Here is an 11409-nt window from a genome sequence, read left to right on the forward strand (position 1 = left end):
TTACATGCTGTCCATGGAGATAATATATTTACCAATTTCATTCATTGGAAGTCTGGACTGTCTGCCAGTCTAGAGCTTTTTCATAGCAAAAAAAAAAAAAAAAATTCCCCTATCAAGATGTACATCCACTCTTTTATTTGTTGCTGCTTCTCTTTGTGAAAAGGACCTTGCCTTGACCATTTTTTATATGACAGAGGAAGCAGGATGTTCACTACCACCTACGGGAGCTTTCTCTGTGCACGTGTTTTAAAAGGTATGCAGTTCAACAGCTACGGAGTCTCATTTCCTTCATATGAAAAAACAATAAATACCTTTTCTGTGGGCTCAGGACCAAATTTCCTTGCATGCCATCTGTGATCTGGCCATATTCATTTTACACCTGTTCCTCTGAGCCTTGAGTTAATTATATCTCCTTGGGGTGTGGGAGCTTCATAAAACATTTCAGCTTGTGTGAATTATACTCTTCACCTTACAGCTGCCCGTGGGGGAGACTTAAACAAGCTGATAAAATCACAACACACCGTTTCCCTCACAACTGTGAACGAAATTTGAAATTGTGTTTGTCTGCCATCTAGTGTTTGAATAAAATCACAGTTACTCCTCATATTCCAGCAAGAGTGGAGTTAAGAGAAGTCTTTGACGTTGGTCTCGTGAAAGCATCAACTCAAGTGTTATTATCTTTTTAATCCTTCATTGCTTGATCAAAAAAGTTTCCAATTACTAACAACGCTAAAAACAACCATCAGGATGTCCTCAGAGAGTCTGTTATCTGTTATCTGTATTTTTCAAACCAGCATTTCAATTTTTTCCTTGTTAATCAGAATAATAATAAGCGCAATGAAATGCTTCTCTCTCCCAGCATGCATCGGGGCGTTCGTTGCACTTTTTGTTAGAATTAATTAAAATTCAAAAATGCCCAAACATCATGGTAAACTATATCTTCCTTCGGCTTTCATGTTGTAAACATCTCTAAATACTAGTTAAAGTGATAATTAAACCGTGATAAAGATTCCATGCGCTTTTTTGATTGTAGTTAAACCCGAAACGTGCCTCATTTTCATACGTGGGAGGAAGCTCATCGTAGAGGTCACGTGCTGAGTGTTCATCACTCCACCAATCACCCTTGGGAAGGTCTGAGTCAAGAGCCAATCGCTGCCCTAGCAGGGCATCACCTGAATTGGGTGAGCGAGTGAACAGAAACCGAGGGTCAAGGAGAGCAGGTGTAGCAGGAGAAGCCGGTTGGCGTCTCGTCAGCGGTGGATGCAACGCTCGACTGACTTGGAAGCGCTCGCGGCTGGCAGTTGAGTGCGATGAATGAGGTGGAGCACAGCTCCAGAACCCAACTCAGACTACTCTCCCCCCACGTTTTCCACAAAGATAAAACATTTAGCATCACTGATAATGTCAGCTGAGGGTCTTTTATGCCAGTCCTGTATGACTGTGGTCTAATTTTGAGGGCTGAGGCACTTGCATTTTTTGGATCTGCACCAAAAAATGAAATCCACATACACACACACTCCAAACACCCAGACCCTGTGTTTATGTCATATGACCACTGACAACATTAGTTTCTGCATATGGAATCTACATCATTAATTGCAGTACACATGTTCAATTTGTCATACCAAACCTCATGGCATTTTTTTTTTTTACTCTTCAATCTGGGTACAATGCACAAAACTGAAAAATATTAGTTTATTATTAGTTTATTTATGTGTGTCTTTAAAGTGGCACACCTGCAAACCTACATTTAAAGTGTCTACTGTGGGTATTTATAATAGGTTTTATGATTTCTTCAGAACTTTGCTGGATTTTTTTTCCCATTTCATGATCCATTCTTGTCTTAAGTGTATCAAATTAACTAAACCTAGCTAAACTTTCTGAAAACAACTTCTTGGTCATATTGTGTCCCCCTGTCCTTGGGGCACATCTAGGATTTCGCCCTATAAAACAAAAGCGGTTCATGATTCTGTCCCAGTTTTTAACCTTATTGGAACATGATGTGTTGCCCATATGATCTGAAACACAGAGCCAAGTGTTAGAACATCATCTGGTGATGCTACGATAACTTCATGTATACCAATTCCATAAGCTGAAAAAGGATTCTTGGAAGCAGTCAAAAAACTCAATATTTATGGCATTAATATAGATACTTAAGCGAGTTAAGTCTGATGTCCACTGGTCAAAAATGTGTGCGGTGAAATATTAAACTGGCACTGGGAAAAGACAGAAATGCCTCTCATGTCTCATACCTCATACAAATAATAATCCACTGGTCTCAATAAAGCACGATGTGTGTCAGCACAGATAATTGGTGAACTGTCCACGACCCAGTTTGGTGTAATTATCTGATGGCTGCATTACATTACTGTGACCCATCATGTTTAATGTAGAGCAAAAACAAAGTGACAGAAACAGGGGCCAGGTCATGAGAAAAAAGTAGTGTCAATTGTCTAATGGGCCACATTGTATGCTGAGTGTAAAATGCATAATTTAAAAAACTGCACTTAATGTATTTCAGGATATTTAAGGATGCTTTTTAAAAAAATATGAAGCTAAATTTAATCTAAATGAAAAAATATATTTACAATTGAGAGATTTGGTCAATAAGAAAAAAAAGCTGCTTTTGGAGGTTTCTCTGGTGTTTTTTTAATTATACACAAAATTGCATATTGGTTATTTTTTATTTTTATATCTCAATTATGAAAAAAATTGCCTCTTAAATAAGATTAAGTCATGAAGTGCTGGAATATGTTTTAAAACTATTATAATTAGTGCTTACAATTTTAAGTTTCATAATTTACAGTACCCCAAACTCTGGTTCCCAGATGACTTAAAAGCCCCTTAGATGTGTTGAGTTAAAATGTTTATTTACAACATTGTGTTAAAAAAAAAAAAAAAAAAAATCTGAGGTCACATGGCCACTTCTGTTAAGAACAGATGGGAATTATAGGAGCATTAATGGCTTAGCTAAAGAGGCCATACCCTTTTTCACCTCACTTGTAGGACACATGCTGACCCAGCATCAGCCAGGCCAAACCAATATCAGCAATCGCATTTACTGCAGAATTAGTAGGTAAAATAAATAAGGGGGTGATTTCAGATTTGTCAATCTTATTTCTATTTGGAACTTTTAAATGTTTCTTTAATTGTTTTTTGACTCATAAAAACAAAGAGAAATGTGTCTCTGTAGCGTCACATTTTATAAGTGGTTTGTTTGATCAAACTATCATTAAATACAACAAGTGAGCATTTGTTCTACTAAATGAAGGTCTTAAGATGCACTTTGCTGACACAAGTTTGACTTCAAGATGTCACTTTTCAAAGGAGACTCACTTTGAGGAACTTTATTTCATTGACTCTTTCACTTCTCATGACCTAAAACGTGTGGAATCAGTCACATGGATCAGTTTTGACCAGCCACACACGTTTAAGGGTTGTGGTCGGAGTCGTGTAACTTGTTGTTTGCGATTTGCGCAGGTGTCGTGGCAGCATTCTCAATCTGCAGTCATATTATGTAAGTGTGACACACAGTTTAACCTCCAATATAACAAATGGTTGAGCTTGTATTTCACAGGTCTTCAGTATGACCTGTGTAAACAAACCATAGACTGTACGTTCGAGAACCCTCTCACACAAGAACTCTAAACATTGCAGTCAGCTGACATGATTATTGGTATAATGTTGTACACTAAAGGTTCCTGGGACACTCAGGGTGGATTAAGGGGTACATAAAAGAGGATGGATACCCTTCACATTTTCAGATAGTTACAGGGAACAGGGGAGAATCAAACGCATCCCATCTTAATCCATTTGTCAAGAAGTTATACATCAAGGTTTGTTTTTTCTCTTTAGGTTTGCATGAAAACCTTGTATTGTTGCATTAATAGTCTATTTATTTTGTTTGGTTGTATTTGTGTGTGTTCACAGATTTAGCATGCCTCTGTTTGTGCTGAAATGCTTGCTGCTTTGTGCACTGACAGTTGGTGCAGTGTACACCTGTATGCTGCAGAATTATACTTTATGGCTTGAGAAGCAAGAATGTACCCAGTGCGTGCCTATCAACACTACCATCTGCAGTGGCTATTGTTACACCCAGGTGACAACTTCTGCACACTGTTACACTTTTCATGGAAACTTTTCAACTTAACATTTTGTTATATGATGTGAAAAAAAAAACAAAAAAAAAACCTGTGCAAACTGTGTAATGAAGTTTTTTTTTTTTTATGTGTGATGATACACATTATTAGAATTTTTGAGGCAACACTGTAGTTGGTACCATAAAAAACATGCTGCAAAGAAAAATGCATTATATATGGAGGTAAATAAACATCAATCCCACTTGTACCCCATTCTAGTGCTGTGCCACATATCCTTAATCATGCAAAAATCTTAATGTCATATTGTTCTGTTCTTACTGCACAGTCTTTACCAGCCTCGTTTCCTCATTTCCAGGACACTAATTTGAGGGGACGGTTTGGGAGGACTTTCTTGATCCAGCGTAGCTGTGTTCCTCTTTCCTTAGTGTACCGGGCTGTCCATATTCCTGGTTGTCCCAAGGATGTCAACCCATTGCTGTATTATCCCGCAGCCCACGGCTGCAGCTGTAGGCACTGTGACACACGAACACATCGTTGTGTCCACCCCAGTCGTTTCGCTTATGATCAGTGCTTCATGACACTTGACAGTGTGGAGAAACGCAACCAATCTGCTTTTGAAATCTCACAATATGCGAACACAAGCAGCGGAACGGACTCGGCTATTAACAAAAATAACTAAGAGATGTATCTGTGTTGTTGTTTTGTTGTTTTGTTTGTTGCAGTACATCTGTACTTATGTTCTTTCCTCTAGTTTCGTATGCATTTGATGTTGCAATAAAACACCTCTGTTGGGAATGCATTACAATTATGAGTTCATGTTTTTGCCTTACAATGCTCAACTAAAAAGATGAAATTGCAATGAATGCACTTAAATAAATGCGCAATTACTGCCAAAAATCCAAAAATCAAACTTTATTACTGATTTGCTGTGCTTTTTTTGGGGGGGGGGGCAAATATAACATGCAGAATATGTACAGATACAATACAGTATAACCAATAGCAAGAAGATGGTTCCTGCTATGAGCTAGCATGTACCATGGAAGCAGGGTTATTAGGTTGAACGTCACAATTACAAATGTTGCATCATGGTCTGCTGGTCCCGCCCAGTTTTCAAAGAAACCGTTTTCATTGGTCCACAAGTCAGGTGAAGTGAATGTCTCCTTCCTCTTTCCAATCATTCATTCATTCATTAATCGAAGAAATTGACCGGTGGACATGAACCAGCGTTAAACCTCATATTAAGGTGTGTTGTCCCTGCTCTTTGCGGTAAGTGACCGTGATTTATTCGAATAATGCTCCGATAGTTTATTATATCTTTCACTTATCAAGACGTTTAACAACCCAGCATCAACTTACAGGGCAGGTCTGCAAAAACAAAAAAAACAAAACAAACAAAAACATAAAATAAAAAAATCGTAATGCATTAGTAAATACGCAGAGCAGATACAATTAACTTTCAAACTTAGGTCACACTTAACTGTGAGACGCAATAGTTGTTGCTGTTGCTGCAGTTATGCAATAAGCACAACATTTATGATTTTACCCGCTGCAGGATTGTATGTTCTGCTTTGAGACAGGAGTTGGATTCATCTGAAATTACACACTGTAGATGGGTGCATGCTTGCCTTGTAAAGTATTTGGATTTGGATAGAGGATTGTGGTTTGATTTTGGTAGGGGGCATCTGACCCTGATTCTAACTTGGCTGGCAATGGAGTGGGTGGAGAGTCATGTCAACTTTATTCTTGTATCTGCAGGGGTGGACTTTCCTCTATATATATAACCTTGAGATTATTTTTACTCTTGCCTTGCTCAGTGTCTCTCAGGGACTCGCTGCCTGCTCTCCGTCTGTGGCCTCCTTTGTGCGACAACTTTTGCACTCACTAAATTCAAGAACCATGGCCCAGCAACAGCAGATAAGGTATGGACCTGTGCACTGTGACATATGGGATAATAAATACTAAACATGCCCAGATTTCAATTTTTATTCCACTAATTTTATACAGTAAGCAGAATTTTCCATCTGTTGTTTCTCTGCTGACATGTAACACTCCTATACACTTCTGTGTGTTGTTTGCTTTACTTTGTCAGCAAGTTATTTCCTATAGCTTTTGCAAACAAATACACTAGTACAGTTCACACATACGCTTCAAGAAGCATTTCATACTACTTCAGCTCAGTTTCAGCAGGTCTCACCACCTCGCCTGTCAGTGCCCCGCCTTATTTAACTGTAAAAATATGGTGGGAAAAGGAATGATTGTTACACACTTGCTTGTTGTGACTTGCCCTTGCACAGTCTACCAGCCAAACTGATCAATGGAGGGATTGCAGGCATGGTAGGAGTAACCTGTGTGTTCCCTATTGACTTGGCCAAGACCCGCCTGCAGAACCAGCGCAGTGGGCAGCAAATCTACAAGAACATGTAAGAGTGGCACCTGCCAAATGCAAACTCACTGATAGTTTGAGCCACCTCTAGAATTATGTGTTGAATAAAAATGCGTGTTCATGCATTATTGTTTTCTTACCATGCAAGTTCTTGTTCTTGTTGCTGTGTCAGTCTGTTCCTCATTGTGTTTCAGTGACACTTAAGCCCTATTGTGTGGTAGCAGAATGTAATTTGATGTAGTAGAATAGTGGCAGCCTTCTCTGTGAAACCTTATGTTTCTCTCTTTTTTTTTCTCTCATCAGGATGGACTGCCTAGTGAAGACAGTTAAATCTGAAGGGTACTTTGGCATGTACAGAGGTAATACTCAGCATACTACCCACACTTGCCATTTTAATAAGCGATTGTTGGCCCCAAGGACCATAGCCTACATTTGCAAGAACTGTGATTGCTTATGTTGGCAGAGGTATCAAGGCAATGAGATCTATGGCATATTTAGTTGTCTGACCTTATTTGAAATTGGTGGAACCAATACAACCAAACTGGGTAATTTAATCAGACACCCAGATGCTGAGTCACATCTCAGTGCTTGGATCAAAGCCTGTGCAAATTGGCCCATTAATGGTTTAGTGGATCAGTGGTTCATCTTGTAAGATGGTGAGAATGCAGTATGTTGTGGGCCACAGTGACTTAGTGGCAGGCTCTGTGGTTCTGTTTACGCACAGCTAAGTATTTCCATTTTGCTATGCGCAAACATTTCTTTAGTCAGTTGTTTTTATTTATCTTCTTGTTTTCCTGCACTGGAAAACCTTCTGTCAAACTGATGAATTAATAGGTTTCATTAAAATTAAGAGTTTGTTGTTGCAGGTGCTGCAGTAAATCTAACCCTGGTAACCCCAGAGAAGGCCATCAAACTAGCTGCTAATGATTTCTTTCGCCACATGTTGAGCAAAGATAGGTGAGTAGCACTGAATGAAAAAGATATTAAAATCCAATATCATTCTTTTTTTTAAAAGTTAATCTATGTGTTTGTGTCTTCAGTGGCAAGCTGACGGTGGTCAAGGAGATGTTGGCAGGATGCTGTGCGGGAATGTGTCAGGTCATTGTCACCACGCCCATGGAGATGCTCAAGATCCAGCTGCAGGATGCAGGCAGGCTAGGTAAGAGCATCAGGAGCTGCTTTGGATAAGGATGAGACACTTTAATCTCAACTACAAGAAAATCAACAGAAAAACAAATTACCCGGCACTTTGGAATGTTTTAGCTCCAATATAATTACTTCGATTTCCTGTTTCTGCCAGTGGCCCAGCAGAGAGTGATGCCCACCGTTGTAACAACTCTGAAGATGGGCGGGACCAATGCTGTTCTTAGCCGTTCCTATAACACCAGTCCCGGGCCTCAAGTCATGCGAGTTTCTGCCATACAGATCACCAGAGAGCTGCTGAGGACCAAGGGTGTTACAGGACTGTACAGGGGTCTTGGGGCCACATTGATGAGGTAAGATGTGATTTATTATGTATGCTTAGTTTACCAGCTTTACATCTTTTTGTCTATTAATGCAAACATGTTTGTTTGTATTTTGTCTTTTCAGGGACATCCCATTCTCTGTTGTGTACTTCCCTCTTTTTGCACATGTGCACCAACTTGGCCAGCATTTATCTGAAGAGCCATCTGTGCCTTTCTATTGGTCCTTTATGTCTGGCTGCTTGGCTGGATCCATTGCCGCTGTGGCTGTCAGTCCTTGTGATGGTGAGTGACTAAAGTATGCAAATAACTGGTCAGTGTTTGCTGCACTGGGAAGTAAAGTTAAATTTTGAAGAAATATTTTTATTTAATTAAATATTTTTATAAATCCTTGCCTAAATATTTTTTCTGTCTCATACAGTGGTCAAGACAAGGCTCCAGTCACTCAAAAAAGGAGCTAATGAAGAAACATACAGTGGAGTGGTGGACTGCATCGGGTAATTGTGACTTAATCATAGCTTTGCCAGCAACACCATCAAACATCAGGCTTGACCTGAATACCATAACTTAAAGATTCTTAATTCTGAGCTTGTCTTGTTAATTGCAGGAAGATCCTGAGAAAAGAGGGTCCCGGAGCTTTCCTCAAAGGAGCCAGTTGCCGGGCCCTGGTCATAGCCCCACTCTTTGGCATTGCACAGGTTGTGTACTTTGTAGGTGTTGGAGAGTTCTTGCTGGGGTACACTCCCTACAACATCTGCTCTGCATAAGAAAAAAAAAAAAAAAAATCTGTTTCCAAGTTTTGCTGGTTCATTAAATTACAGCATCTATGCCCTGGGTGTAGCAATGGATCCAGCTCACTGTGTACCTTCTTTACCGTTGGAGGTTTTGCGTAAAATGCTAAAGGACCAGAGAGATACCATCCATTTTAAGATGGTTTAAAAATATGCCTGAAGATCTCTCTTTTTTTTAAGAGACTGAGATTGAAGTTTACTTGTCTGTGTATTTCAGTGGATTTTATTGAGAGTAAAGAAAACTTTCCTCACTTTTGCCTAGAACTCTTCTCCTGTGGCACCAGACTATTCACTGTTTTCTTAGCTTCACTCCATCATCCGCCGTTCAGTGCAACACTAATCTTATCATCCCTCTAACTGTCTCGGCACCTACTAGGTGATGATATAAATTTAATGTTACAAAGAGACACAACTATGTCATATTTTTTACTTCACTTGATTAACTTATATCCTGTTTTAAGAGGATACACATAACAATGAGGCATAACCTCTTTCACAAGAGAATTCCCAGATTCTGTCTTTCAAAGAAGATAGTTGTGATGTGGAAAACTGATTGCTCGAAAGGTCATCTGCTCCCCCAGTCTCGCACCATCTACACTGCTTTGTGATTGAGAACACAACAAGTTAATTTTTTGTTTTTAAGTGTGTACTGTGAATCTCTTCTATGGCAGCCTACACAACTCTATTTGGTTTTTCAAATGGAAGCTTGAACTCTAAATAAAAAGCCCAACAAGGCCGTCTGCAGCTGACTTTAGAGAACCTCATTTTTGTGGTAAAGGGAATGTTTAATGGTAAAGTTATGATGGAAAATACTTTATTGATGAATTCATTAAGCATTTGGGACCAAACCTGTAGAAAAAAAGGTGCTACATGACCTACATGTAGCCATGTTCTCTTAGTCTGTTGTGGTTACCTAGTTGATTTCTGGCTGTCAGAGATACGTGAGCACACACATAATTATCATGTTAGGCATTCAGAGGCTGTAAACAGTGCAATGATAAGCTGCTCTCTCTGTCTGCTGGACTTTTTCATGGGTCAAAATACTTTAAGCAATTTTGCCAATGTAAATACACATTATTTATTTAGTTTTCTTCAGTTTTCTGAAACTGTGCAAGTTCAATCTAAAATGACAGCAGTTTTAAATTTGAAAGTGTTGAAAGTATTTGACCCAGGTGAGAAAACAATTGATTTTTCATGCTCATTTGAGAACCATGCATGTAAATGCATATGTCTAAGCGCTGAATAAATGTCTGTAAATGCAGTGTTATTTCTGTTGTCTGTATTGTGTTGAGTTTGTGTGGCTTGAAATATTGAATTTTATAGTCTATAGTCACTGTTTGCGGCTCTGGGCAACAGGCAGCAGATTAGCTGTAGATAGTTTCATATCTTTTTTTCTAACACAAGATTTAAAGGTGTTACCCTGCTCCTTTACACATGCACCACAAGCGTGGTTATGCTTTTGGCAGTAAAAGTGCTCGTACTGCAGTGCTGGGGTAACTTAACCAGGGCAGTCCTGCAGTCTCTACTGAATTGCACACATAACTATAACCTCAACTTAATATCCAGCTGTCCTTTAAGATCAAGCACAGAAATGTGAACCCCTGACATGAACTTCATTCAGCTTAACCTGGAAACCTGGAGTGGAAACCTACTTAATCTCTGCTGGTATCATTGGGTTTCCTGGGGATCACAGATTGCTGGGAACTCATACACCACTATATTTAGAAACTACTTCATTCTTCTTCTTTTCTTTTCCAAAAGAGTTTTCTTAATGTCAACACTACACATTATCACTACATGACATCATCTGAGGTTAAAGCATCACTGTGTTTAGAGTACATCCAGCAACATGCTGTAGATGCATTTCTTTAATGGAAATTGCTGGAAGTGTGTAGACTTACTGGTATATTTTCAGGCCTGAAACCAATGCAACAAGCATATCACTGACACCCTGAGTGACACTGTGGACGGATCCCAAGTTATTACATAACAATCCCACACACTGTAAAGCTATATGGCAAAATTAAAAGTGTATATGCAAACATGTTAAATGTTGAAGCTTATATAATTTTATATAAACTGCTCTCTGCTTTAATCATCCACATAGAATTGTAATTCTACTACCGTAGATCACTTTATCAATAGGAAATTATCACTATAGAAATGTATGTCCTTGTGTGTACTGTGTGAACTTGTGCAAATGTCTGTGATGGAAGGAGAAACGTGAAACTCTACAAAACCTTCAAAGCTTTATTAAACTTCAAACACCTATATTCCTGAGAAGCCTGGAATGGTATTAAAATAAATTAACACACAATAATCTATGAAAGGCTTGACTGCGTACATAGTTTTTCTTATTAGGTGCACAGTGTGTTACATCTCCAGATTTGCTCAAACAAATATAAATGAGGAAGACAGCAACAGATCGGCGGATTTAGCAGCAGTAAAGTGTGCCTCTGAAGTGACAGTCTGATGATCCTTCTGTGTTGCCTCAGTCTTCAGAGTAAACACTGCCTACTGGCATCCTGAAGTGGTTATCAAGTCTTACTTGTTCTCATCATTTGCACCACATTACAGCGCAATGGAATAAAACAAAGAATGGCAATATTGACCAGTGCTTATGTCTAATGTAGCTCGATTGTTTGAATTTAATCAACGTTAAAAATGATTGT

At 39.0% G+C, this 11409-nt stretch overlaps 2 protein-coding genes across 3 annotated transcripts; both read left to right on the plus strand.

Annotated features, from left to right (window-relative positions):
• The first annotated feature begins 3735 nt into the window (after positions 1-3735).
• Positions 3736-4779, plus strand: LOC115783512 (thyrotropin subunit beta-like). Its single transcript, XM_030734372.1, has 3 exons — positions 3736-3836; positions 3931-4099; positions 4456-4779. Exons 2-3 carry the CDS (start codon positions 3938-3940, stop codon positions 4777-4779), a joined length of 486 nt encoding a protein of 161 aa, XP_030590232.1. The 5' UTR covers positions 3736-3836; positions 3931-3937.
• A 439-nt stretch (positions 4780-5218) lies between these two features.
• LOC115782820 (mitochondrial glutamate carrier 1-like) lies at positions 5219-9962 on the plus strand. Of its 2 annotated transcripts, none has more exons than XM_030733266.1 (10): positions 5219-5366; positions 5915-6019; positions 6395-6520; positions 6787-6842; positions 7350-7440; positions 7524-7642; positions 7784-7979; positions 8074-8231; positions 8368-8443; positions 8554-9962. In XM_030733266.1, the coding sequence occupies exons 2-10, from the start codon at positions 5997-5999 to the stop codon at positions 8711-8713; spliced, it is 1005 nt and encodes a 334-aa protein (XP_030589126.1). In that variant the 5' UTR covers positions 5219-5366; positions 5915-5996; the 3' UTR covers positions 8714-9962. The 2 variants fall into 2 exon arrangements, with proteins under 2 accessions (XP_030589126.1, XP_030589127.1); XM_030733267.1 differs by having other exon boundaries at positions 5251-5343; positions 8554-8713.
• Positions 9963-11409: the final 1447 nt, after the last annotated feature.

This window comes from Archocentrus centrarchus, chromosome 7 (genome assembly GCF_007364275.1).
Source record: "Archocentrus centrarchus isolate MPI-CPG fArcCen1 chromosome 7, fArcCen1, whole genome shotgun sequence".
NCBI lineage: Eukaryota > Metazoa > Chordata > Actinopteri > Cichliformes > Cichlidae > Archocentrus > Archocentrus centrarchus.

Bases quoted from the DNA above. Each gene is read 5' to 3' on its own strand.
- LOC115783512 (XM_030734372.1), top strand. From the start codon at position 3,938: ATGCCTCTGTTTGTGCTGAAATGCTTGCTGCTTTGTGCACTGACAGTT. The intron at 4,100-4,455 runs GTGACAACTTCT...CCTCATTTCCAG, and splicing joins GTGGCTATTGTTACACCCAG to GACACTAATTTGAGGGGACG.
- LOC115782820 (XM_030733266.1), top strand. From the start codon at position 5,997: ATGGCCCAGCAACAGCAGATAAG. The intron at 6,843-7,349 runs GTAATACTCAGC...TTGTTGTTGCAG, and splicing joins GTACTTTGGCATGTACAGAG to GTGCTGCAGTAAATCTAACC. The intron at 8,444-8,553 runs GTAATTGTGACT...TGTTAATTGCAG, and splicing joins GGAGTGGTGGACTGCATCGG to GAAGATCCTGAGAAAAGAGG.